Source organism: Symphalangus syndactylus, chromosome 8, assembly GCF_028878055.3.
Source record: "Symphalangus syndactylus isolate Jambi chromosome 8, NHGRI_mSymSyn1-v2.1_pri, whole genome shotgun sequence".
NCBI lineage: Eukaryota > Metazoa > Chordata > Mammalia > Primates > Hylobatidae > Symphalangus > Symphalangus syndactylus.
In genome coordinates, this window is record NC_072430.2 from 64833392 (window position 1) to 64860231 (window position 26840).

The following is a 26840-nucleotide window of genomic DNA, read 5'->3' on the forward strand; positions in this document are numbered from 1 at the left end:
AAAGTGCTGGGATTACAAGCATGAGCCACTGCGCCCGGCCGTTCAGTTAGTTCTTAATACATAATGGTCATCTTTCTGTTATTTGAACCCGCTAGAGGTGCTGTTAACCACAGGGCCTTTGCAGATATTTTCCCCTCTGCTTAGAACTCATCTCTTTTACTTATCTGTATATTTTTATGCATTACTGCATTTCTTCAGTTCTTTGTGCAAATGTCACCTTTTCAGTGAAGCCTTCCTTGATTACCTCTCTAAAATGCCCTATCACATGTTATTCCCTTACAATTTTTTTATTTATAGCACTTAACACTACATATTAATTAGTTTTTAACTTGTCTCTACCTTATATTGTTCTAAAGCTAAATGTTTTTATTTGGAACTTACCTGTTCCCAAAGTGACTAGAACAGTGACTGACATGGTAGATGTTCAAATATATTTTGAACTGATGAATGAATGGACACATCTATTGTCATAATACCAACCATCCTTATGCTGTAACTTAAAATTTTTTAAATTACATATATTAAAATTTACTTTTTGGTTGTGGCTATACTCCGACTTTAATTCTGATTCTCTATTTCTCATTTCTTAGTGTCAGTTCCTGTTCTGTAGCCTTTTAAACAAATGTTGCTTCCCCAGTTGTTCTTCTTCCTCAAATCCTATTAAAATTAAATTGAACAACAGGAAAACCCCCTCTTAAAAGAAACAAAAACCTCACCAAATGCAAAACAAAATAACTATTCTTCTAGCCTTAGTTTTGGTTAGTTAATGTTGGTGGCTCTCCATTTGCCCCATCTAGAAACCCCTTCATTCTTTTTTTCTCTTTCCTCTCCTCCTCTATCCCAATCTGCATGTACATGCTCAGTCTTCTCCCTAGTTTTATGTATTGTATTTGTAAAAAGCCTTTTGAATGTCTTCTGTCCTTTTTGGCGTTACTTCTCGTCCAAGTCATCCATGACCTACACTGATGTGATATTCTTTTAAACTCTCCTTATCTTTGTGTTCTTTTGCCTTCTATTTACCTTCATGTTGTTGCCAAGATTGTGGTTATACATTTTTTTCACTTAGAGTTTGGATTATAAGCTCTCCAGGGCTGGTACGGCTGCTCTGACATCATCATTGACAGTTCATTCTTTCTGTTGTACCATTCTTAGCAAGTAGCTTCTTTAAAGATGCCTTATGGTCCATGATTGCTGTTGGTACTCCAGCTGTCTTACCTATTTTTGGTCAAGAAGGTGTGAAAAGAGCAAAAGTATCAGTCAGGCCGCTTTTAAGAGCCTTTTAGGAGTTTCAGCCCAGTGACTCCTCCGAACACCGTTTAGCCATTGCAGGCTGTTGGGGAGGCTGGGAAAGCCTTTTAATGAAACACTTGCTTTTAGCAAAGTTCTGTTAGTAAACAAAAGGGAAGGATGGATTTTGGGTGGGAAACCAGCAGTATCTGCTATCTCTGTGTTCCACCTGCTGAGATGTTTTCATCATCCCAAGTTAGCACTCACTTTTGTGCTTCCTGGCTATTGCTGATACTTTTTGTCTTGCCTTAAATGTGTCCTTCCTTTTCTACCTGGTTACCACCTACTTGTTCCATGAGACTGAATTCAGAAATAGTGCCTTTCTCTGGGTTATCTCATGCACTTGAATATGTGAACAATTATAGCATACAAAATCAGAAAAAAAAATGTAAAGTACAAAATTTGACCTGCAACAAACTGTAATGTTTAATTCTCCTTGTTTCCCCAACCAAGGAACTTGACCTTTTGATGTATATGCTAAAAGTTAAGTATACTCTTTTAAAGGTTAATTGTGTCAAAGAAGAAATATCAAGATACTGTGGAAAAGAAAAGGATTTGATGAAAGCATATTTATTCAAGTAAGCTATTTTCCTGAGTGTGCTGGACAAATACACAGCTATACTTCTAGAATATTCAAATATGTAAAATATCACTGAGCTAAATAAAGTCATATGTAGGGGGGATCATGTAAAGCTTAACCAAAAGTCCAAGTAATAGATTTGTTACCTAACCTCTCTGTACTTTAACTTCCTCATTTATAAAACAGAGAGTAATACCTACATCACAAGGTTGTTTTGTGAGGCTCTTGTGTAAACTCCTACAACAAATGCCTGGTAAGCAAGTGCTTACCAGATTTAATGTTCTGGGTAGATATGTCAGGTCCACATTTGGGTGTGAAATAAATGTACTTTATTTTTGAGAGATCTGCCAATCTCTGTGCAGTTGGGTTTGATCTACCTGAGGTTTCTCAAATCTTTGGGATTTGGCTGAAGAAGTAGGGAGAGGTCCTGTTTCCTCAGGGACCTTCTAAGGACACTTCTTTTTCCTTCTTGCCTTCTTCCCAGCCCAATTTGGGGAATTTATGTGGGTGTGTGTGTGTGTGTGTGTGTGTGTGTGATTGTGAGTTGGGGAGACTGGTAGGAATCCTTGTTTGGACTCATATATTTTTCTAGCCTTTTTGCCAGGTACAGAGCCTAGGCTTTTCAAAGTTAATATATTTATTGAGAATGTATTATGTGCCAGGATGCTGGTAGGTATGTGGAGTATGTAGATAAGACACCGGCTGTAACATCAAAGACCTTATAAGCTAATGTATTTGATAGACAAGTAAATTGAATTCTAAGGAAATATTTTTTGTGTTTTTAAATATTAATATGTTTTTAAACTTTTTATAGGGGCAACATATTGCTCAGAGAATTCCCTACTGACACCTTGTTTGATGTGAATGCCATTGTCGCCCATGTTCTCTTGTAAGTACAGGGGCTACCCATTCATTTGTTTACTTGTTACTTATCTGTTGATTTCATTTTAAATAATCACAATGCATTAAAATATTTCAGGCATTATATTTGTAGGCAACAATTTAACACAAATTACTAATCTATCTTCCCACATCAAGGATCTAAAAATTTTTTTAATGGCAAAGGATACAGAAACATGGAGATACTTTATAAGAGTAGGAGATGACTCAAAAAAACCACATCGAGTGAGGTCTAACTGGAGGAGTGAGCATTTTGCCAGGTATCTTAGTCTGTTCAGGCTGCTATAACAAAATACAGTAGACTGGGTGGCTTATAAACAACAGAAATTTATTTTTCACAGTTATGGAATCTGGGAGGTCCAAGATCAAAGTACTGGCAGATTTGGTGTTGGGTGAGGGCCCCTGGTTTATAGCTGGTCATCTTTTCCCTGTGTCCTCACATGATGAAAGGGATAAAGGAGCTCTCTCGGGGTCTCTTTTATTAGGGCACTAATCTCATTCATGAGGGCTCTGCCCTTATAACCTCCTAATATCATCATATTGGCAGTTAGGATTTCAACATATGAATTTTGGGGAGACACAAACATTTAGACCATAGTACCAGGTACGAAGCTCATCTTTGTTTTTTTGTTTGTTTGTTTTTTGTTTTGAGATGGAGTCTGTCTCTGTCTCCCAGGCTGGAGCTCAGTGGCGTGATATTGGCTTACTGCAACCTCCACATTCCAGGCTCAAGCAATCCTCCCACCTCAGCCTCCTGCGTAGCTGGGACCACAGGCATGCGCCACTCATCTTTGTTATTCTCACTGGGATTTTTAAAGTACCTGGCTTTCTTCTTATCCCAGCTGGGTTTCTTTCTGGATTCTCTAGCTCTGGGCTTGCTCAGTTAGTACAGAAAGAGTTTGTCCCAACACATACCTCAGTGTTTACTGAGAGAGAAAGTTTAAGTTTTCTGGCCTGGAATCTCCAGGCCTGGTATTTAGGTCTATCTGGGGTCCATTCTTGGAATCTTCCCCTGAATTAAGTCTGATATTCTCTTTGGTAACAGAGCTAGAAAATATGACTTTTAAGGACATGGGTTTACATGGACTTTTCTAATTCAATGTTATAAGCCTGTTGTCCACTAAGACCTTTGCTGACATTGGCTGTCTTTTTCTGCTTGGGTCTCCTCTTCCTCTCTTACCTACAAAAATTGGTAGTTTAACTCCTGGAAATTCAAAACTTACAGGTGAAAAGTTGTGCTTATCACTTTACAAATATTCCAGTCCGAATAATATGTTAACAAAAGGCCTTTAGAAATTCCTGACAACCATGGGCCCTGACACTTGTAGACTAAGGAGCCAATCATAATGAGTGTAGATGGTCTTTTGAGGAAGGAATTCCTTAGAATCCCTTTCCTGGGACAGAGGGGTAGCTATCTTGATGGTGGGGGTTCTATGAAGCTTAGCAAAAAGTCCAAATAGTAGATATGACGTTTGTTCTCAGGAAGCTTACTAGTTAGCAGCTGTTTTTCCAGTGGATACCTGATGACTATCTTTGACCCAGAAATGGGGGTGAAGAAACAGAAAAAGAAGTCTTTTCATAAAGTATGAATCCAAATTTGACACCAAATCCTGGAGTGGCATATCCACATTGAACAACTTGATGACAAGGTGGTTTTGAAACAGCTGGCCCTAGATATAGAGAGGACCGAGGACCCTGTTATCTAAACTGGTTACCCCGTGAGGCTCAGCTCATTCAGTCCTGCTTTAGTAGTGTCCTGTTCTTAGTGCTGTACTACTGCTGATTTATAGAACACGAATTCCACAAATAGATTATTCCCCATGTTCCTGCTGTGTGCCAGACACTTGTTAGACATTGGCTATAAAAAACAGAATAGGATGTGGCTTCTGTTCTGTAGGAATTTAGTGTTGCACAGACAGAGAAAACAGAAAATACTACTAATATGTGATAAGTAAAATAGTAGAAGTATGTATGCATAAGGGCTAATGGATCCACAGAGAAGGGAATAGTTATTCATGTCTAGAATGAGGGTGGATATTTATTAAGTGGGCTTCCTGAAGGAAGCGGCAGTTGGGATGAGTGTTAAAGGATAAGTGCTTGGTGAAGAAGGGGAAGGTGAGAAAAGCAAGAGGAACTTTGTGACAAAGGCATAGAGCAGCCATGTTCAATCTTTTTTTTGGCTTCCCCAGGCCACATCGGAAGAAGAATCGTCTTGGTCCACGCATAAAATACACTAATGATAGCTGACGAGCTTAAAAAAAAATTGTAAAAACATCTCATAATGTTTTAAGAAAGTTTACGAATTTGTGTTGGGCCATATTCAAAGCTGTCCTGGGCTGCATGCGGCCCATGAGCCACAGGTTGGACAAGCTTGTCATAGAGGTTAGAAGTAGTTGGGAGAAGGTGGTGGTTTTGCCAGAGTATAAAATGTGAAGCAGGAGATAAGAGTAGAAAAGTAGACATGGGGTCAGAGGAAGAGAATTTTTGTTTCCCTCTGTATAAGTTTAGGCTTTTGGGTAACCGCTGAAAAGTGAGGAGTCCAGCTGTAGGCCAAAATCCTTATGTGATCTTTCAGGCCTGATGATATGCAATATTCCAAGGCTATGCCTGACAAACCTCACAGAGGGAAGCTGCCCTCACGATACCACACTCGGCACACAAGCAGTACATTGCAGTTTTCTAGAGAAACTTGAGGTCAAGGACATAGGCCCATTCCTCTCCTAATCCTTTAGGCTCCTATGCTTATATGTGCATCTGCATTCCTAGCCCTGCTGCCTCCATTTTGAGGCCTCCTTATCAGAGCCCTTGGCTAAGGTGCTTTTCTTATCTTTGAGTCAGGGCCCTTCCACTCTTACCCCATACCCCTTTTGTTCCTTCAAGTCCATGCGTCCATAAAGAAGTGGGGCCTGTTGTTTGGGACTCCTTGGAATGAGATGATTCCTTGTGTCTGCACTGTATCCACCTGACCCTTGCCTGTGGTCATTCCAAGGGATGAAAAATGTAACATTGTTGAGCTAGCACCTCTTTTTTGCATCTTGTTTGCACTTTCCTAGTAAGTAAACGAAACCTTGATTATTACTTTTAGTTTGGCTTGTTGTTCTCATTGACCACTTTAACACCTGATTGCCCAGCAAAGAGCTGTAGGCAGGCAAGTGATGTGATCAGATTAGCATTTGAGAGATCTTTCTGGTGGATGTGAGATATGTCTATGGGGTTTGAGCATATGTATAAACCATTCTGTGACCATTTTATAATCTAGGGAGGTAGAGTAGGTACAGCAAAGGGGGGATTTTCTTTTTAATGCTTAAGAAGTGAAATTAGCTGGACTTGGTAGTGGTTAATTTGGTAACAGTAGAACTACAAACTTGTTAATTCTTGATCTCTTCTTCTTTCCTACCTCATGCTACCCAGATTTAGTCTGATCACCATCTGAAATAGGCAAGGAAGAAGAGCAAAGTTACAGAACATAAGTCTACTTTAGCAAGTGGAATGTCCGTCATGCCTCAGTCAGGCATCTATAGGAGTTTGAGCCCCAGAGCAGTGTACATCCGGGTGTTGTCAACATATAGGTCAGCCAGTGAGCATCCTAGGGCAATACCACCATTTAAGAGAAGAAACTGAGAGAAAAAAAAAAAAAATGTCAAGGAAGTAGAATTCCAAAGAGGCAATGTCCTCATTTTTGTTTAAAATGTGAGAAAATGACTTATGTAATACAGTATTTTATAAAATTTCCCAGTAACGATATTTACAATGTTAAAGAACTATGCCAAACAGTATGCTGTCTCTTAGCTGTACCTTGCAAATTGCCATGAGGAACAACCTATCTTCTTACTTTTGTATGCTATAACCATCAGTTTGAAATACCCAGTTCCTGGCTAGCAGTTTTTTTTTTTCTCTGTTGTACTCTTACAGTTGCATACTACTCATAAAAATAGATTTGAACTGGCCGGGTGCGGTGGCTCACGCCTGTAATCCCAGCACTTTGGGAGGCCGAGGTGGGCAGATCATGAGGTCAGGAGATCGAGACCATCCTGGCTAACACGGTGAAACCCCGTCTCTACTAAAAATACAAAAAATTAGCCAGGCGTGGTGGCAGGCGCCTGTAGTCCCAGCTACTTGGAAGGCTGAGGCAGGAGAATGGTGTGAACCCGGGAGGTGGAGCTTGCAGTGAGCCGAGATCGCACCACTGCACTCCAACCTGGGTGACAGAGTGAGACTCCATCTCCAAAAAAAAAAAAAAAAGATTTGAACTGTTGCTTGACAACTTTTGTCCATTTTTAAATTATGTTTTAAACTTGATTTATTTTGAGATGGGGTCTTGCTGTATTCCCCAGGCTGGAGTTCATTGGCAATTCACAGGTGCAATTATATCCCACTGTGGCCTCAAACTCCTAACCTGAAGGGATTCTCCCACCTCAGCCTCCAGAATAACTGGGAGTACAGGTGCACACCACCACACTCAGCTTAAACTTTATTTTTTATTAATTTCTAGGAGCTCTCCTTATATAAAGCACAAACTGTAAACATTTTTTTTCAAGTTTTTTATTTGTCTTTTGAATTTCCCTATTATGTTCTTCAAAAAATTCTGTGGTCAAATTTATTTTTTCTTTTTTGACTTCTGGATTTTAAGTTGTACTACCTTTCCGTTATTCCATTGTTATAAATGAATTCACCCATTTTTGGGATTTTTAAGAAACAAAGACTAAGACTGTTTCTTAGAGCAGTTTTAGATGTACAGAAACTTGAAAAATTTACAGAAATTTGAGCAGATAGTACAGACAGGACAGAGAATTCCAGTATATCTCCTCCTTTATATATAGTTTTCTCTATTATTAACATTTTGCATTAGTGTGGTACAGTTGTTATAATTGATGAACCAATATTGACATATTATTATTAACTAAAGTACATAGTTTACATTAAAGTTCACTCTTTGTGTTCTACATTCTATAAGTTTTGACAAATGTATGACACATTTCTACCATTAGTATCATACAGAATAGATTGACTGCCCCCAAAATGCTCTGTGCCTAACTATTCATTCCTTCCTCTCTCCCCTACAAACCACTGATCTTTTTACTATCTCTGTAGTTTTGTCTTTTCCAGATGTGATACAGTTGGAATCATACAGCATGTAGCCTTTTCATCTTGGCTTCTTGCACTTAGTAATATGCATTTAAGGTTTCTGCATGTCTTTTCATAGCTTGATAGTTCATTTTTTTAATCACTGAATAATATTCCACTGAATGGATATATCACAGTTTAACCACTGACCTACTGAAAGACATCTTGGTTGCCAAGTTTTGGCAATTATGAATGAAGTTGCTATTAACATCCATATATAGGTTTTTGTGTGGTCCTAAGTTTCCAACTCCTTTGGGTAAATACCAAAGGAGTGTGATTGCTGGACTGTATGGTAAGATTATGTTTAGTTTTATAAAACATTGCTAGCTGCCTTCCAGAGTGGCTGTACCATTTTGCATTCCCACCAGCAATGAATGAGAGTTCCTGTTGTTGCACATCCTTGTCAGCATTTGGTGTTGTCAGTGTTCCATATTTTGGCTAGCATAATAGGTATATGGTGGTATCTCTTTGTTGTTTTAATTTGTATTTCCCTGATGACATATGATGTGGAGGATGTTTTCATATGTTTATTTTCCATCTGTCTATCTATGATGAGGTTAAGGTCTTTGGTTCATTTTCTAATTGGGTTGTTTTCTTATTGTTGAGTTTCGTATATTTTGGATAACAGTCCTTTATCAGATATATTTTTCGCAAGTATTTTCTTCCAGACAAGCCAGTTTGTGGCTTGTCTTTTCATTCTCTTGATTCTAGTAGTGTTTCAATGCTTTTTAAAAATACATGCCTGCAGACTTAAATTTATTACTGGAGATTTTATATCTTTTTTTCTATTGTAAATTAATTTTTTCTTCTGTTACCTTCTAATACACAGAGACACATTGACATGTAAAGACATATACTGATATGTTCTTATATATATAAAAAATATACATCTTATCTATTATACAAGAGGTGTAATACATATATCCACATATATATACCTAGGTATTTTTTATGTATATGTATATACACATGCATATATATACAGGTATTATATATATAATTATAATAGGTATTATATATTATATATAATAGGTTTTATATATAATATATAATAGGTTTTATATATAATATATAATAGGTTTTATATATAATAATATATAATAGGTATTATATATAATAATATATAATAGGTTTTATATATAATAATATATAATAGGTATTATATATAATAATATATAATAGGTATTATATATTATATGTAATAGGTATATATAATATATAATAGGTATATATAATAGGCATATACATAATAATATATAATAGGTATATAGATAATATGTATAATAGGTATAGACAATAATACATATAATAGATATTATAGATAATATACATAATAGGTATTTTTTATATATATATACACACACACATATAAATATACCTAGATATAATATATATACCAGTATATGAAAGATTAATTTCTGCATACTAATTTTGTGTCTTTTGACCTTATGGATTTTTAATATAAATTGAAAAATGAACCAGTTACAGCTATTATAGTTATTTATGATAAACAAAATAGTATTTCACTTATAATAAGGATATTATTACTGTAACTTATTACTAAGCAATTTTTTTGTATTTATATTGTCTTTTTTCTAAGATACTGTTATCTACTATTAGATATGTACATAAGAGCTGTGTATGTATATATATCATATATAATTCTTCTACATTTACATTTTATTAGTCAGTAAACAGGCAAGTCAAAATTTCCTGGGATTGCCTCCATTTACAAGAATTCATTGACATACATATTAAAATATATTAATTTTAACTAGCCAGTTATTTTTTACCTAAATCCACTACTTAGCCTAATTCTCAATAAGGAAAAGTATTTACAGATGTTTGGATTGTTCTTTGTTTATGAACTAAAAGCCTGCACTAGAGAGTATGTGTTACTTTATTTGGCTTGCTTTTTAAAATGTGTAACCCATGCTATTACTTTTATCCCAAAGCATTTGTATTGTTCCTTACTTAGAATGTTTTGCTTGAGACCAGTGACCTACAGTTATACTTGAACTTTGCTACTTCGTCAACAGAAAAGATCAACGTTTTAGATAATTTGTTATTCTCAGAATATGGAATTGAAGAAAAAATTAAGTTAGTAAAATCTGAGATAGAATAAGTAGTATAAACTTAGGGTGATCTTTATACTAATTTTTAATATTTGAAACATATATTTTTGGACCATTATTGTCAATTATGTACCTTTTTGGTAGGATATTTACAATATTGCTGAAACATCATTGATTTAAAATATAGTGACTTGTCAGTCTATTAGAATTTTCTCATATTGATTTTGCAGGATATAGTAAGTGAAATAAATCAAACGGTTAGGGCATAGCATAATACTATTTACATAGGAGAGGGGGTGTTAAGTCCAAAACTCCAAAGAGTCTGAGTTGTTACCCTACTTGTGAGTCTGTGTAATATATATATGTTATACACACATGGAAGACTTCTGAATTAGAGAACTGACCTTACGGCAATAACAGCAGCCAGAGTAGCATGGTAGTGCTATCCTCATACCTAGTTCTCTACAGAATGACAAGGCAAGAGTTAGATGCTTATACCTATACATAGCAAGGTTTGAAGAAGGAGAACTTCAACATTATTAATCTCCGAGTTTATATAGGAGCTGGCACACTTACTCTTCCTCTCTGAAGAGAAAGTGCTTATCTTTTACTGTGGAATGTAAAAGCAGAAGAGGAAGGCCTCTATCACTAAATATAAGCATTTGACTCTGGGGAAGAGAAGATAGTGTTTAGAAAAAACAAATTATTTTTCCTCTGCTCTCACAAAAGATAGAATACTTCTGTGACCAGATGTTTGAGGAGTCTTCTCCACACACCAACTCTGTAGCTGACATCAGCGGGGTGTCCTCTCATTCAATTCTGATGGTATCTACCTGAAGATAGTATCAGATCCTGCATGTTGAAGGCCAAGTCCCCAAGACTGCCCCCTACCTCAGATGCCAGTCAGATAGGACAGAAGCTCCTATGCTTCTGTCTGAACGGCTGTAAATTGGGGTTCTCGTGGCTCCAACAAGCCCCTTATCGGGCTTGGCTGTTTCTCTAGAGTGGCTCACAGAACTCAGGGAAACAATTATTTGCATTTATTGGTTTATTACAAAGAGTACTGCAAAGGATACAGATGAAAAGATGCATGGGGCAGGGCACATGGGAAGGGGCATGGAGCTTCCATGCCCTCCCCTGGCATGCTGCCCTCCCCTGGCATGCCACCCTCCAGGAACTTCTGTGCATTTTGCTATCTGGAAGCTCTTCAAGCCCTGTCCCTTTGGGGTTTTATGGAGACTTTGTTATGTAGATATGATTGATTAAACCATTGGCCATTGGTGAACAACTAACCTTCAGCCCCTTGCTCCTCCTCAGAGATTGAGGGTTAGAGCTGAAAGTCCTAACCCTCTAATCATGCCTTGGTCTTTTAGTGACCAGGCCTCATCCCGAAGCTATCTGCCAGCCATCAGTCAGCACATTAGCAAACATAAGACATCAGTTTGGTGGAGATTGTAAGGATATCAGGAGATGTATGCCAGGAAATGGGGTTGGGGACCAAATATATATTTTACAATATCACAGATATGTTTTATTTCTCTTTGAATGGAAGCACATGGCTCCTGGAGAAAAGGAAACAAGCCTAGAGTGGGACTTCTCCATTTTTCTATCTTGCTAGATTTGATCTTCAGGAGACTTGGTCTGTGTAGGAGCACTGGGAGAGCCACACGGGATTTCCTTCTACAGGGGCACATGTAAATACATACAGTATACATGTATGTGGCATATATATTACAAGGTTTCACAAAAACTGAACATATTGGTTGATAGGAATGATATGGGGAAGCTGGGGGTGAGGGATGAAGTAGACTCTTTAACTTTTTTGGTACCTTTTGTGTTTTGAACCCTATAAAAGTATTACCACTTTGTGAAATAAATGACATTTAAATTAAAAATGAGAATTTGGATTTATAGTCTAAAAATTCTTAACTCTGCTTTCTAAATATACAAAGTGAAAAGTGGTAGAATTGAGTGGTTCATTTACTACGTGAGGAAAATTTTACTTCCCAGCTTCTAGATGGGGTTAAGAATGGTAATACAGTTGGCCCTCCATATTCACAGGTTCTGCATCTGTGGATTCAACCACGAGTGGATCAAAAATATTTGAAAAAGGCAATCAAATATAACAATACAACAGTAAAAAAAATTTAAAATACAGTATAACTACGTAGCATTTACATTGTATTAGGTATGATAAGTAAGTAATTTAGAGATGATTTAAAGTATACAGGAAGATGTGTGTAGGTTATGGCAGATTCTCTGCCATTTTATATGGGACTTGAGCATCCATGGGTTTTGGTATCCAAGAATCAATCCTGGATATCAGTCCCCTGAGGATACTGAGAGATGATTGTATTTAGAAAAGGAAAGTAACAACTAATTTTTATTTTTATTTATTATTATTATTATTATTATTTTGAGACGGAGTCTCACTCTGTCACCCAGCCTGGAGTGCAATGGTGTGATCTCGGCTCACTGCAACCTCTGCCTCCTGGGTTCAAGCAATTCTCCTGCCTCAGCCTCCTGAGTAGCTGGGATTACAGACATGCGCCACCACACCTGGCTAATTTTTTTTTTTTTTGTATTTTTAGTAGAGACAGGGTTTTACCATGTTGGTTAGGCTGGTCTCAAACTCCTGACCTTGTGATCCGCCCACCTCGGCCTCCCAAAGTATTGGGATTACAGGTGTGAACCACCGTGCCTGGCCCAACTAGTTTTTATTGATTGAGAATATGAGCAATTTATATTTATTTTCCTCGTTCTTATGTGTTATACTTGCAGCCTCATGAGATTATTGTGATGATCAAAATAACACGTGAAAATAATATGTTACGGATTTTGCCCAGTGCTCTAAAATGTTATTTTATATATATATAAATGCAGGAAGTTTTATTTATCAGTTAAGAAGAAAAAAACAAATGTGAGTTCATGGTGTGGCAGTTGGTGGGGATATTTGCCATGAGGCAGCAGTTGCAACAAAAGGCCATTCTTTTTTTTTAGTTTCGCTCTTGTTGCCCAGGCTGGAGTGCAATGGCGTGATTTCGGCCTTGTGCAACCCCCACCTCCTGGGTTCATGTGATTCTCCTGCCTCAGCCTCACGAGTAGCTGGGATTACAGGCGCTTGCCACCATGCCCAGCTAATTTTTGTATTTTTAGTAGAGACAGGGTTTTACCATGTTGGCCAGGCTGGTCTCAAACTCTGGACCTCAGGTGATCCACCTGCCTCAGCCTCCCAAAGTGCTGGGATTACAGGAGTGAGCCACCACGCCCAGCCCATTCTTCTTTACCTGTACTCATTGTTGACTCCTAAGAATCCTCAGGCCAGGTGAGATGGCTCACACTGTAATCCTAGCACTTTGGGAGGCTAAGGAAAGAGGATCACTTGAGGCCAGGAGTTCAAGACCAGCCCGGGCAATATGATGAGACCCCAGTTTCTACAAAAAGTTTTTAGATATTAGCCAGGCATGGTGATGCGTGCCTGTTGTCCTAGTTACTCAGACTGAGGCTGAGACAGGATAATAGCTTGAGCCCAGAAGCTCGAGGCTGCAGTGAGCTATGATTTTGCCGTTCAGCCTATGTGACAGAGCAAGACCTCAAAAAAAAATAAAAAATCAAATGATGCAAAAGAAAAAAAATCATCAAATGATGCAAAAAGAAAAGATAATCCAGTAAGAAACAGTGAAATCTCACTAACTCTTTATTAAGATATGGTACTACTTCTTGTGACAATACTGTATTTTGTCAGAAAATAGAAATTCCTTTCCCTTTATGTTAACATATTACTCATAACATGAACTTCAAGTATTAGAAGAATTATTTTTAACTGTCATAGTTTCTACTAATATTTTATTCTTTAACACATTATTGCAGAGCTTAAGGATTGAGTGTTTAGGCATTGTTACTGTAGAACCTCGGGGGAAAGTTACTTTTACAGCTGTCCTCCTCTAAAACTCCTGAACTATGCCCATGCTGTTCTGTTCTCTTCTGAATAGGCATTGAGCGATTGCTCATTCTTTTATCCGTATCAGATTTGTTCCTATACAATATTGTCAGGTGGGTTCCTGTTTGATAATGACATACTTTTTACTGGGAAATTATAAGAAAAAATTGCTTTTCTTGGATTTGAATTCCTCACAGCTCTGTTAATTGGTATTAATGGTTATATCTCCAAACTGCAAATTTTTATACAAAGTGCTTCTACCAGTACATATGTGGTACATGACATATATTAGGTGCTTAAATTTTGGATTTGTGGATGATGAATTTGGAAGTTTTACTTTTTGTTTGTTAAAAATGGGAAGATCAGAAATACTCTTAAATTTTAAGGGCATAAAATTATTTCTAGTAGTAAGAATTTTAAAAGAAGCAAGCTATTAGGGGAATATATAATTTATGGCAAAAGATTAAGACTGATATTTGTGAACTTTATTATTGTACTGTCAAGAGGTGGCTTCTACCTGTTTGGTTTGTTTTTAATCTATGTTAATTTAGAAATACTCATTAAAAGACTTTGGGATATTTCTTTTTGTATGTGAATCTGCACAGTCATAGTACACAGTAATTAATTTAGATAAAAGTAATTTATTTCTCTCTCTTTTTTTTTTCCTGGGGGTTTTGGTATGGTAAAACATTTACATTTTCCTTTTTATTGTGTTCTGAGAATTTGAATGATGACAGAAATGTAATACAAAAATTGTCTATATCTCAAAACAGATTGAGTTGCTTGCTGCTCTAAAAGTAGGGTCAAGTAGACCCTTTGTTGTTTTTCTTTCTGACACCCACTCAATTCTTGGCCAAATATCTTATCTACCTAATAGTTATTGCAGGAAAATCTCAGGAAAAGCATGCCAAAGAAAACGAAGGCCTTTCTGGGACAGGAAGAACCTAGTTAGAGCAGCCCCAGGCTGTTTTACCCCATCAACAGAGCAAGAAAATCCCAAGAGAGACTTTTCCTTTAACCCATTTTTGTCAGTATTTCTCCTCTTTGGAACTGGAGTAAAGGAGCACAGGCTGTGGAATGGATCTTCGTATTCTGAAAATTAATATATTAAGGAATATATTAAAGTGAGGAAGCCATTGGGAAAAATCATAGAGATCATTACATTATGAATGTCATTAGTTTTGGTTATTATTATGTCATGGATAATGACTACTTAATGAGCTTTGGGACATTAGGCAGGGTAACCTCTTTAAGCCCCATGAACTTATCTTTAAAATGGGGTTAATGATAGTTCTGCTTTCAGATGGTTGCCATGAAAATTAAACAAGACAGAGTGCATTGCTGAGGGTTTTTAGTTATAAGCCCTAGAATCTGGGTCTGACTGGCTTAAGCAGAAAAGGATTTGGAGTGGATATAGGAAATCTCAGCCTTGCTAGAAGGGCTAGAGAACTGGACTCAAAGGTTAGACAGCTCTGGATACAGTGAAAATTATGACACAGAATGAGTCTGAGGAGGACAGCTGCATTATTGCTGAGCATTGGGTACTACAGCTTGCATTACCTGCATTGGGGCTGTGACTAACAATTGTCATTGCTACCTTTGAAGCCAGCTGTTATTGCCACCGCTTCTTGAAATAATTCTTTACTGTTCCTTGTTCTTGGTATCGCTTGCTCCTGCTTCAGAATCTCAGGCAAGTGATTCTTTGTCAGATAGTCATGCCTTGTAGCAAGGAGCCTGGGAAAGCAAGGTTGATAGTATCAGCTTTCACTTGGGCTCTGCCTACCTTGAAGACTTAGAAAACTGGACAAAGCAAAAGGGAGTGGGCAGCCCCCAAATTGATAAATTGCCACTATTTATAAAGTGCTTAGTACTATGCCTGGCATGTGGTAAGTACCTAATAAATATTTGCCAGTCTTTATTGCAAACAATGGTTGGGGAGGGTTGTATACTCAGACTTAATTTTTGAAGCAAATAGATTGGAGATAATAAAACAATAAAAGTCATGACTAGGTGAATGTAATTTCCAAGCCTAGAATTTACATAGTAGTCCAATTAAGTTAACTAGATTGTACCTCCCAACTGTTTTGAAGTAACTGAAGAGTGATTCTGGACTTGTTAGCCAAAATGTATAGTCAGCCAATAGCTCAGCTTGCCACTGAGACTCCATTGCCATTCTTTAGTTGCCACCTTTCCACCTGGTTTCCCGTTTTTATAAGTGGTCAATAATACAATTTAGAAAATCCTGGCCTTGGTGTCAGAAGCTCTACCAGCAACTAGAAGTATGATTTGGAGCAGGTTACTTAGTCTCTGAGATTGTTGCCTGTGTATGAATATGTGTGTAATACTGTTCCAGAAGTATTGTTGAGAGGTTAAATGAAAACTTGAAAATACCTAGCACATAGTAAATACTGCTCAGCAAATATTTCTTATAAAAACAAAACAAGAGCCTTGGGAATGATAGAAGATCAAGTTTTACATTTCTTTTAAGAAGTGGAAGAAATCTGTAATGAATGGGTAAATATTTAAGCCAGCATAATTTAGGGCAGCGCTTTCAGGGTGCCCACTGAGTGGAAATATTTTTATAGTAATACTAAGGCATTATTTGGCTTTTTCACTTTCATTCCCTCATGAATTGGGGTTCTAGAGGCTACATGATGTGTGAAGTCACAACAGATTAGATACAGGAGCAGAAATGAAAATCCAGCTGTCTTCTATTTAGTCCGATATTAAAGATATTTGCAAAAATGTAAAACAAGGCCAGGCGCAGTGGCTCACGCCTGTAATCCCAGCACTTTGGGAGGCCGAGGTGGGCAGATCACGAGGTCAGGAGTTCAAGACCAGCCTGCCCAATATGGTGAAACTCCATCTCTACTAAAAAAAAAAAAAAAAAAAAAAAAAACAGCCAGGCATAGGGGTGCATGCCTGTAGTCCCAGCCACTCAGGAGGCTGAGGCAGAAGAATCGCTTGAACCCAGGAGGGGATGGTTGCAGTGAGCCGAGATCGTGCCACTGCACTCTAGCCCGGCGACAGAGCGAGACTCCGTCTCAAAAAAAAGTAAAACAATACCATTCTTCTAAGTTTTCCTTTGGTTTTGTAAATTTTGGTTATTTTTTTAAATAAAAAGTATTTATGTTAACATGTAATGGTATTTATTTTTGAAAGTTAATAAATATTTTAAAATTCCTGTTTTAATTCCTATTTTGGCAACTATTGATAAACATAACTTACATAAACAAAAGCTCCTTGAGGACCTCAATAATTTTAAAGGATATAAAAGTTTCCTGAGACCAAAAAGTTTGAGAACTGCTGTATTAGGCAAAACTTTACAGGAGGAAACGATGTTTGACCAATTTATTTGAAGTATTTGAGTGAACCGTTGTTTATTTAAGTATGTGGACCTGCAACATGAAAATTTTGAAAAGTTTTCAAAATTTTTTGAAGTTTAGCCTATCAAAAATACATACTTGTGCACATGGGGATTAAGTGGAATGAGTTGTTAGGGATAGAGAATTTATATAGAAGTAGACAACTTTATTTTTATTTTTATTTTATTTTATTTTTTTGAGACAGAGTCTTGCTCTGTTGCCCAGGCTGGAGTGCGGTGGCGCGATCTCGGCTCACTGCAAGCTCCTCCTTCTGGGTTCACGCCATTCTCCTGCCTCAGCCTCCTGAGTAGCTCGGACTACAAGCACCCGCCACTGCACCTGGCTAATTTTTTGTATTTTTAGTAGAAACGGGGTTTCACCGTGGTCTCGATCTCCTGACCTTGTGATCCGCCCATCTTGGCCTCCCAAAGTGCTGGGATTACAGGCGTGAGCCACCATGCCCAGCCAGAAGTAGACAACTTTAAAAAAGGGATAATTTTGGATGAATAAATATGATCAGTCAGTCTGATTTATACACTGAAAGGATGATTCGGAAGAATTACGGTCAAGTGGAAAGATCACTGGACTAGGACTGAGAACATCTGTTCTGTATTCTGGCTTCTTGATTCAATAAATGCGTTTTTGAGTAAGCTCTTCAGTGTTTTGAACTTCAATTTCTTCAAATAAAGAATGGGAGTAAATAATCACTGCCCTAATTTTTCTTTCATTCATTCAATAAGTATTTATTGAATATCTACGGTGTACTAGGCTGTATTACAAATTTTTACAGATATAGTGATAAAATATGCAAAATCCTTGCCTCAAGGGCATGAGGGTTTAATGAGAAAGGTGGGGATAAACAAGTAAATAAATATATAAATAATTATAAATTGTAATAAGTACTATAAAGGAATGAACTAGTGAAATGAGAGGAAAATGCTACAGGCCTACTTACACAGGACCAACAGAGAAGACTTCTCTGAGGCAACGATGTTTAATCTGAGATCATACTTATGAAATGGAGCAAAAGGAATAGCTTCCAGCAAAGAAAACTGTGCAGAGGCTCTAAAGTTTGCCTAGAATGTTGTAAACATGAGGAATGGTAGAACAAAATGAAGTTGGAGAGGTAGACAAGGTGTAGGTCTTGTCAGACCTTATAGGCCATGCAAAGAAGCCTGCTGTTTAGGTTTGTGAAGGGCTTAAATGTGTTCAAGGCTGAGAGATCTATGTGGGATTATTTGGCCAGACTAGGGTGTTAGTGAATACAGTTTTAATCTGTTGAGACCATTGTAATAGAGAATGAACATCATCTCACAACTGTCCCTGGTTGATGTTCTCAGAGACAGATTAATGATCTGGAGAGTGATTCTAATTTAGTATTATTAAAATGCTTACATTATTACTACTGATAATTTGTTCAACAGAGATATATTTCTCATTTGGTTAGGTTCTTTAACAGAAGTGTGGTGTAACTAAATACATAACAGATTTTTCTACTAATTATATCTATATTTATTTCAGTGCTCTTCTTTTTAATGAAGTGAAATATATTACCAACCTGGAAGATCTTCAGAACATAGAAAATGCTCTGAAAGGAAAAGCAAATATTATATTCTCATATGTAAGAGCCATTGGAATACCAGGTATTCTTTAACTTTTGCTTTAATCTTTGCTGTGCCTCTGTATTATGTATGTTGAAGTACTTAAAATAGTGTATTTTCTGACTACAGTCTTAATATTTAAAATAAATCTAAAGCATCTTTACTATTATGCTATTTTTCTTTAAATGGGCAGCATAATTTAGTGGTTGAATAAGAACTCTCTAGGTTAGACTTCCTGCCAAACTAATTACTTGTAGTGAGCCCTTGGACAAGTTACTTAACTTCAGTTTCCTAGTGATTAAGATGGGGAAAATAAATTGTGCCTACCTGTTAGTGTAATTGTGAGAATCAAATGAACTTTAATGAATACTTAAATTATTTTAATTAAATAATTAAATGAATAATTAAATGGTTCCTGGAGTGTAGTAGGTACTCTGAAAGAAAGTTAGCTATTTCTTTTTTATTTCCTTATAGCCCTCCTGTACCTGGTATAGTGGTTTCCAGTAGTCAGTACATAATGTTGACTAACTTAGATTGGAAGGAGCAAAGATAAGAGTAAGGGAGAAAAATAGGAAGTTATTGCAATAAGTCAAGCAAGACATGATGCTAGGTGGCTTGGACCAGGGTGATGGCAATGGAGGTGGCAATAAATTTGAATTTTAGCAGTGTTTGGGAAGTAAAGCTAACTGAGTTTGCTGATCTATTGGATATAGATTGAGAAATAGTGGAGACAAGGGGTGGTTCTGGGGTTTGGGCCTGAGCTACTTGAAAGGTGAATTTGCTAGCAACTGAGGTTCAGAAGACTGGGGATAGATAGTTTGGAGAGGAAGCTCTTGGAATTCACTTTTTGACGTCATACTTGTGAAATTCCCAGTAGACATTCAAGTAGAGATATGAATATGGTAGTTGGGTATTACTAGACTGCATTTCATGTTGGGAGTACAGACTAGGGATGTAAATTTGAGAAATAAAGCTGTGAGACCAGAAGAGATCACTGAGTGAGTCTAGATGGAAAAGAGAAGACTGAACCTATTAGATACTTTAACATTTATGGATCAGTAAGGTAAGGATGAACCGGTAAAGGAGACAGAATGAATGTGGTAGAAGTGCCCAGTAAGCAAGGTAAAGATAGAGTTTTAAGGAAGAGAGCAGGAACAATTCTGTTAAATGATGCTGAAAGGTTGATGTAAGATCAGAAGTGCCAAGTGGCCATTATGCCTAGCAGTATAGAAGTTACTGGTGACTTTGACAAGCACAGTTTCTGTAAAGTGGTAGGGGTTTAATGCCTGATAGGAGGGATATAAGACAGAATAGGTAGAGAGCAATTGAAGACTGAACACGGAGACTTGTTAGAAAAGTTTTGCTATTGGGAATGAGAAAAACGGGGCACGGGCTGGAAGAATATATGGGGTTAGGAGAATAATTTTTTTAAAAAGCATATTTGTATGTTAACGAGAAAGTTCTGGTAGGAAAGGGGAAATGCCTCACACAGGAAAAAGAGGGGAGAGTTGGAGCAAAGTTTTCCAGTAGGCAAGAGAGGATGGAATCTAGCGAACAAGGGCAGGGGTTGTTCTTGCGTGGGAGCACAGAAGGTTCATCTCTGGTAACCAGAGGGATGAGAAAATATGGACATCCATTCAGCCAAGTGGGTGGGTAGATATGGTGCTAAGAGTTTATAAAAGTTTTTTGGTTTCTTTTTTAATTGGTTGTTCTCGGTGAAATAGACACAAAATCATCAGCTAATTTGAGGGAAGAGTTGAGAGAGCTATTTTGGAGGCCTGGAAATAAAGAATGGTTGTTACGCAGCAATAATAGTTAATATAAGCAATTTAAAATGACACCGTTAGCGTGGTGATGCTAGCTTGTGTTGGCTTCCCTCCCCCTCTCCCCAGCTGTGTTTCCTTTTGCAGCTGTAAGTATTGAACAGGCTGAGCACTGAGTTAACCTGGATTATATTTTTTAGCCTAAAAAACAAGGCAGGGAAATTATTATAAAGATTGACCAGGGAATTTAAGCTTAATTAGAGGGAAAGAGAAAACCAGAGGGGGAGGACCTATGGATTGTAGGTCCTGATGGGTTAGAGTTGTATGATAAACAGAATGAGCTGGAGATGGGTGTTTGTGTGGGGGAGGAGGGAAATTATGGAGGGGATTGCATTAATTGGTGATTGAGAGGTGTAGAGTTAGTGGTTAAGATATGATTGAAGAAAGATGACTGGGATAAAGAAGGCCAAGTCCTGAGAGGCTGGGATTTTGAAAGGATCATCTACCTGGATGATAAGAATAAAATTCCCAAGGATTATGAAAGGAGTAGTACTAGAGAGAGTGACAGTGTGACAGAAGCTAAATTCTTCATGGAATGACGGGAAGTGATCCTGGCTGGGGTTGACTCCAAGGTGGGGTGGTGAGTGAAATAATCTGATGATATGCAATTCAAGTGCTAGGAGAATATGTGGGGGATGGGAAGATAATTGTCTGGAAATGACAGTGAGGAGAAAAGGGAAAATAAAACCTGAAAGGGAGGAATCATCAAAGAAATACTTCAAGAAAATTTCCCGGAACTGAAGGATTTGAGCTTCCAGATGGAAAGGACACATTGAGTCCCAGCATAGTGGATGACCACAGAGCCACACTAAGACATCCTATTTTGAAATTTTAGAATATTAGATAAAAAGACTATTCTAAAATCTTCCAGAGGGAAAAGGAGAGTTTGCAGTTCAAGGATTCAGGATCAGAATGGCATTGAACTTCTTAAATTGCTGTACTAGAAATGGAAGGAAATGGAGCAGTGTTTTCAGAATTCTCAGGGGAAATGACTAGAACCTAGAATTCTGTACCCAGCCAACTATAGTTAATTTTGAAAATAAAATTAAGACACTTTCAGATGTGCAGGACTGCAAAAGTTGTCTATTCCATATGGCCTCTTGCAGGAAGGTGTTAGATAATGGGCACAAGGGAGCAATAAAGAAGACAATATTGGATAACAGGCAAAAGGACCCAACACAAGAGAGGGAGTAAGAGAATCCTCAGGATGGCAGTTGTGCAGCAGGCCAGGTAGCAAGAGTCCATATTGGAGCAAATCAGAAGGCTCTGCAGAAATGTTTACAAGAAGATGGATTTGATAGTATACATGATATATTTGAAGTATTGAGAGTTAGAAAATTGTGGAAGAGTTTAGGAAGAAATTAGAAAAAAAAAAACCAAAATTTTAAAAAGATAGTTATAACTATAGTGAAGAAGTTGCTCAAAAAGGGAAAGTGGCCATTCTGTACCATATGGCTTATCTGTAAATAATATTTACTGAGTCAACAAAGTAAATACTGGATATTGATCTAATAAAAGTTAGAACTATATTGGGAGAGTTGGGATGGGATATGTTTACATTTGTGGAGCTGAGTTTCAGGAAAGAGATGATTTGTCATCTTCCACAGTACGAAGTCAACAGATAATACTAAAACTCTTGTTATACATATTAAGTTATATATGATACACACACACACACACACACACACACACACATATGTTTGAAATAAAGAGTTGAGATAAAAGAAATAAGAGAAGAAGAAATGAGTTGAAAGTGCTTGTCCCTTGGGAATTGGAAATGCAGTAGAGGGTGGGGGAGTGGCTATTTTTCTTAATATGCCTTGTAAAATTATTGTTTTCTTTCAGTGTAAGTTTGATTAAAAAAACTAACCCAGAAATAATATACACAGACACATACACAAATAAAACCTAACATGAAAGTTGTATGGTGGATTCATATTCTCTTCTCTACTACTAGAAAGAAACTACCACAAGTTTGTTGTATATGATATTCTCAAGTAAAAACTCATTTTCTACTCCCTCTGAATTCTTCTCTTACCTTGAATAGAATAGACTTTTTATAACTTCTTTTAACTGCCTGCGTTTTCCCAACTAGTATCCCTGTGAAGGATTTTTCTTTAAATATAGTAGAACATAGTGTAGGATAATACTCAGAATAGAAGTTTACATAGAGTCACACAAACTAGTTTTTCCTGTCTTCCAACTCCCTTTATCTCTTCTTCAGAGCACAGAGCAGTCATGGAAGCCGCTTTTGTGTATGGGACTACATACCAATTTGTCTTAACCACAGAAATTGCCCTTTTGGAAAGTATTGGGTATGTATAAAAAGCACATGTCAGCAATTTAAAGGTTTTTTTTTTCTTCTTCACTTATTTCACATTACTTAGCATTTCCATTATGCTCCCACAGCATGGGCTTAGATAAAGGAACCATAGCAGATGTGAATATATAAATGAAACCTGAAATCCCCTTTATTACTATAGTCTGCTGTATTACAGTCTTAAAATATACAGAAGTGATGTTAGACTAAGGTAACGAAGGCAGTGTGGATAAGCCACAAGATGTGAGTGGCCAAGCGGGGTATCTTAGGAATGGATCTCCTGCGGTGATCAGATAGGGGGTAAAATAACAGCTTTCAAAATGAAGCTTCAGAAATTCTTTGTGAGACTCTCGTAAGTTACTTTGTCAACTGTATTTAGGTACAGTTTTTGAACAGAATGTTTGAATGTTTGTTTTTCTTGTCTAGTTTACAATTTTAGGTAGAAGCCTACTTTCCACACTTTTTGGCTGGGCAACCTAGGGTTAAAGTTTTCTTTCTTTTTTGTTTGACTTCAAAATGCTCTTCAGGAAAATTAATCCAAAACAGGGCAAAATGGTGATTATATGACCTTTTAATGCCATCCAAGAGTTTTTAATGAGCCCTCCTGCTGACCTCTCAGGAAACAGCAGCTATATGATATGCCACACACAAAAGTTTAAAGCCCAGATGTTTTACAGCTCTACATTTAGAGGCTAGGGCATAGCAAACTGATAAGGTGAAATGACTTTTGAGGGAAGGAGAGTAGGCAGAAAAGAAAGTTTCTACAAAGAGAAGTTATATTTTTATTGCTCTGTATGACATTGACCAGCATTCCTTTTTCCATTAGTCTCTCCTTATTGACCTGTCTCATTCTGCTGATTCTCTCATTAATGAGTTAAAATGTATGCATGCTCACTGTTTGTCTGTACTGCTGATTTCCCATCCTGGAATGGGTGAAGCCTTGTTATTCTCCATACCACAGTGATTGCATGCTAGCCCCACAGTTTCTCTGAGGGTTAGTTGTTTGTATTCTCTCATGTTACCAGCCTCTATATTTTTTAGTTAATGAATAATTGCAAATAATAGTGATATTAAAACATAAAGAGGTGGTTATTTATTGTCAAGGTATAGGTCCTATTATTTACCTTACACATGCTGTTCAGTAAGTTATACATATATGTATAATATATGTGTATATATACTGTGTATATATATGTATATTTATATACACACAGAATATGTATATATATTCTGATCTAAGACTAAGGGATGGTATTGTTCTGTAAGATTTTTTTGCTTTTCCCATTTTTTAAATGGGAATTTAAAAATGCACAGTTATCGTCTTATCCTGTTTTTCATTTGCTTTTGAATATATGATGTATTGGGGAAGTTTGGAATATCATTTCTTTGTGGGTAACAAGATGGTGATGAGTCATCCCTGGACCTGAGGTGACAGGGAAAGACTATGGATTCTGAATACAGTGGTGCTGTGATATCACTTCTGGATAAAGTAGTTGGCTATTTGGATTATCTCCTAATAGGAGTGAGGTGAATACATTCTTTCTTTCACTTGTTAATTCTTTCATTCAGCGAATATTTATTGAATGCTTGCTGTGTGATGTAGACACTATTCTAGTTTCTGGCGTTATAACATCAGTTAAGGCTAGTATATTAATTGCTGTATCATATTGGATCTGAGTGTGTTTGAAATTATTTGTTAAGAAAAGCGTTTATGATAGGTAGTAAAAGAGATAGCATGCCATAGACTCCAGTACTTTCTGCTACTTCCCTATATTCCCTTCCTAACGAATCTGTGGGCCAAGAAGGGTATTACCCATGCCCCAGACATGTCACAATCCATTAAATCAGAGGTGGACACCTGACCTAGGGCCCGCCAGTCCACTGGCTTACTTGAGCAAATGAGAGAGATAAGAGATCCTCTCTCCCAGGAACTTAGAATTGGACATGGAACAACTGGATTATACAGCACGGTAGCTGTTTTGCTCACAGGAATGTTTTGCCCACTTATAAGTAAAACAAAAAGGTGTCTTCCCAGATTGAATTGAGAGCTGAAAAGTGTTAATATGGCAAACGAAGGTCCCTGAACTCTTGCTGTTCAGGTCTCTACATTTATTCTCTGACTTTTCTCTGATCCAATTATTTGAATTTTCCTTATGTTCTGTGAGATTCTCTTATAAACTTCAAGTAAGTTTCACTGTTTTTGTTTTCCGTTATCTGCAAGCAGATGATCCCTGATAAAATAATTTTCCAGCATTATTCTGTTTCAGAGGCTGTGATATGGAGTCCAGCCTTAACTAGGACCTCCTGCACTCAACACTTTCCTTTCAGCAGTATGTGACTATTCAGGAATCTCCTCAACAAGTTATATGCTTTCATTGCATCTTAGCTTTTGTTTGAAATGCTCGTTTGTCCTATCTTATTGGAGGGGGAATTCTCTCCCTTTTTGATTTTTAAGCTCTGCGATAATCTCCGTTTTCTTCTCCTTCCTTCTACTTCCTAATTTGAAGCAGAAAGAAATATTTCCTGTTCCTTATAGTATTTTTGCATATTATAGCACTTACAAACTACATTTTAACTGTTTGACTAACTATATTTCTTTCAAGGATGTAATTGTTTTATTTACCTTTATCTGTTGTGTTTAGCACAGGGCTTAACCCATAGTAGGGATTAAGTAAATCTTTGAGCGACTATTTCTTTAATCATTGAATTGATTAGAAATTACTTTGTAATTAAATTTGAAATCAGTGAACCTTGTCAGCTCAGTTTAAATATGTCTCAAGAATTAAAATAGCATTTTAAAAATAAAATTTTATAGTATTTTGCCAAACCCTACTAATGCCATATGGATATTTCTAAAATGCTATTTTATTTTTGGCAAACCTTATCTCCACTATAAGTTTATCTTTGAATTCTCATACTGAAGGGAATGCGAAAGCTCGAATTATAAGCCATATTTGCTGAGTTTTGTAATATTTCGGATACAAACTCACAAACTCCCACAAACTGTCACATGGTTTCTATTTTAGAATGTTTTGGCTGAAGTTTATTCAAAACAGCTTTGGGTTTAAATTAAATTTAGAAAATTTGCATTACAAAGCTTCATTTAGCATAGCTCTAGAAAAGCAACTATATTTGAAGATAATCTCATTGTCCGCAAGGTGACAGCCTTTTATGGAAGAAAGGTTATAGGCTTGCCTATAACCTATTATAATTTAGAAACTATCATATTAAAGAGTTCAGCAAAAAAAAAAATTGTTTATACAACTCGTAGTTTGTTCAGATATTAAGGTTAATTTTCTTTAATATCCTATATCTTCTTTTTTGCCCAAGTTCATTTAATTTTATACTCTTTCAGGCTTTTACCAAAATAATAATTCAAAAGCATGAGACTTAAGACAAAATTTATTGTTACATCTTATTGGATAGTAGAAGGATCACATATTGAACTTCATTAAGTTAATTAATTTTTAATTTGTAGCTCTGAGGATGTGGAATATGCACATCTCTACTTTTTTCATTGTAAACTAGTCTTGGACTTGACCCAGCAATGTAGAAGAACACTAATGGAACAGCCATTGACTACACTGAACATTCACCTGTTTATTAAGACGATGAAAGCACCTCTGTTGGTATGTGTCTTATTTTATATTTTTATTTGCCTTCTACTGCCTGTATAATTGCAAAAGGTATGTGTCTTATTTTAACATAAAATTTATTAAGTTTGACTTATAGATGCATGTTTTACTAGATGAATGCCAGTTATAGCTTTTCCCTTTTTTTTTATTTTGAGGGATTTAGGAATAATTCTTTATTAAAGGTAGAATA

At 36.8% G+C, this 26840-nt stretch overlaps 1 protein-coding gene across 3 annotated transcripts in view; it reads left to right on the plus strand.

Moving 5' to 3' along the window:
* TXNDC16 (thioredoxin domain containing 16) overlaps positions 1-26840 on the plus strand; it is a 120479-nt gene that overhangs the window by 13483 nt on the left and 80156 nt on the right. For all 3 annotated transcript variants that reach the window (XM_055289348.2, XM_063645584.1, XM_063645585.1), the window contains exons 5-9: positions 1792-1865; positions 2682-2756; positions 18793-18914; positions 22920-23010; positions 26494-26644. In XM_055289348.2, coding sequence (XP_055145323.1) covers positions 1792-1865; positions 2682-2756; positions 18793-18914; positions 22920-23010; positions 26494-26644 — 513 coding nt within the window. The remainder of the gene's footprint in view (positions 1-1791; positions 1866-2681; positions 2757-18792; positions 18915-22919; positions 23011-26493; positions 26645-26840) is intronic.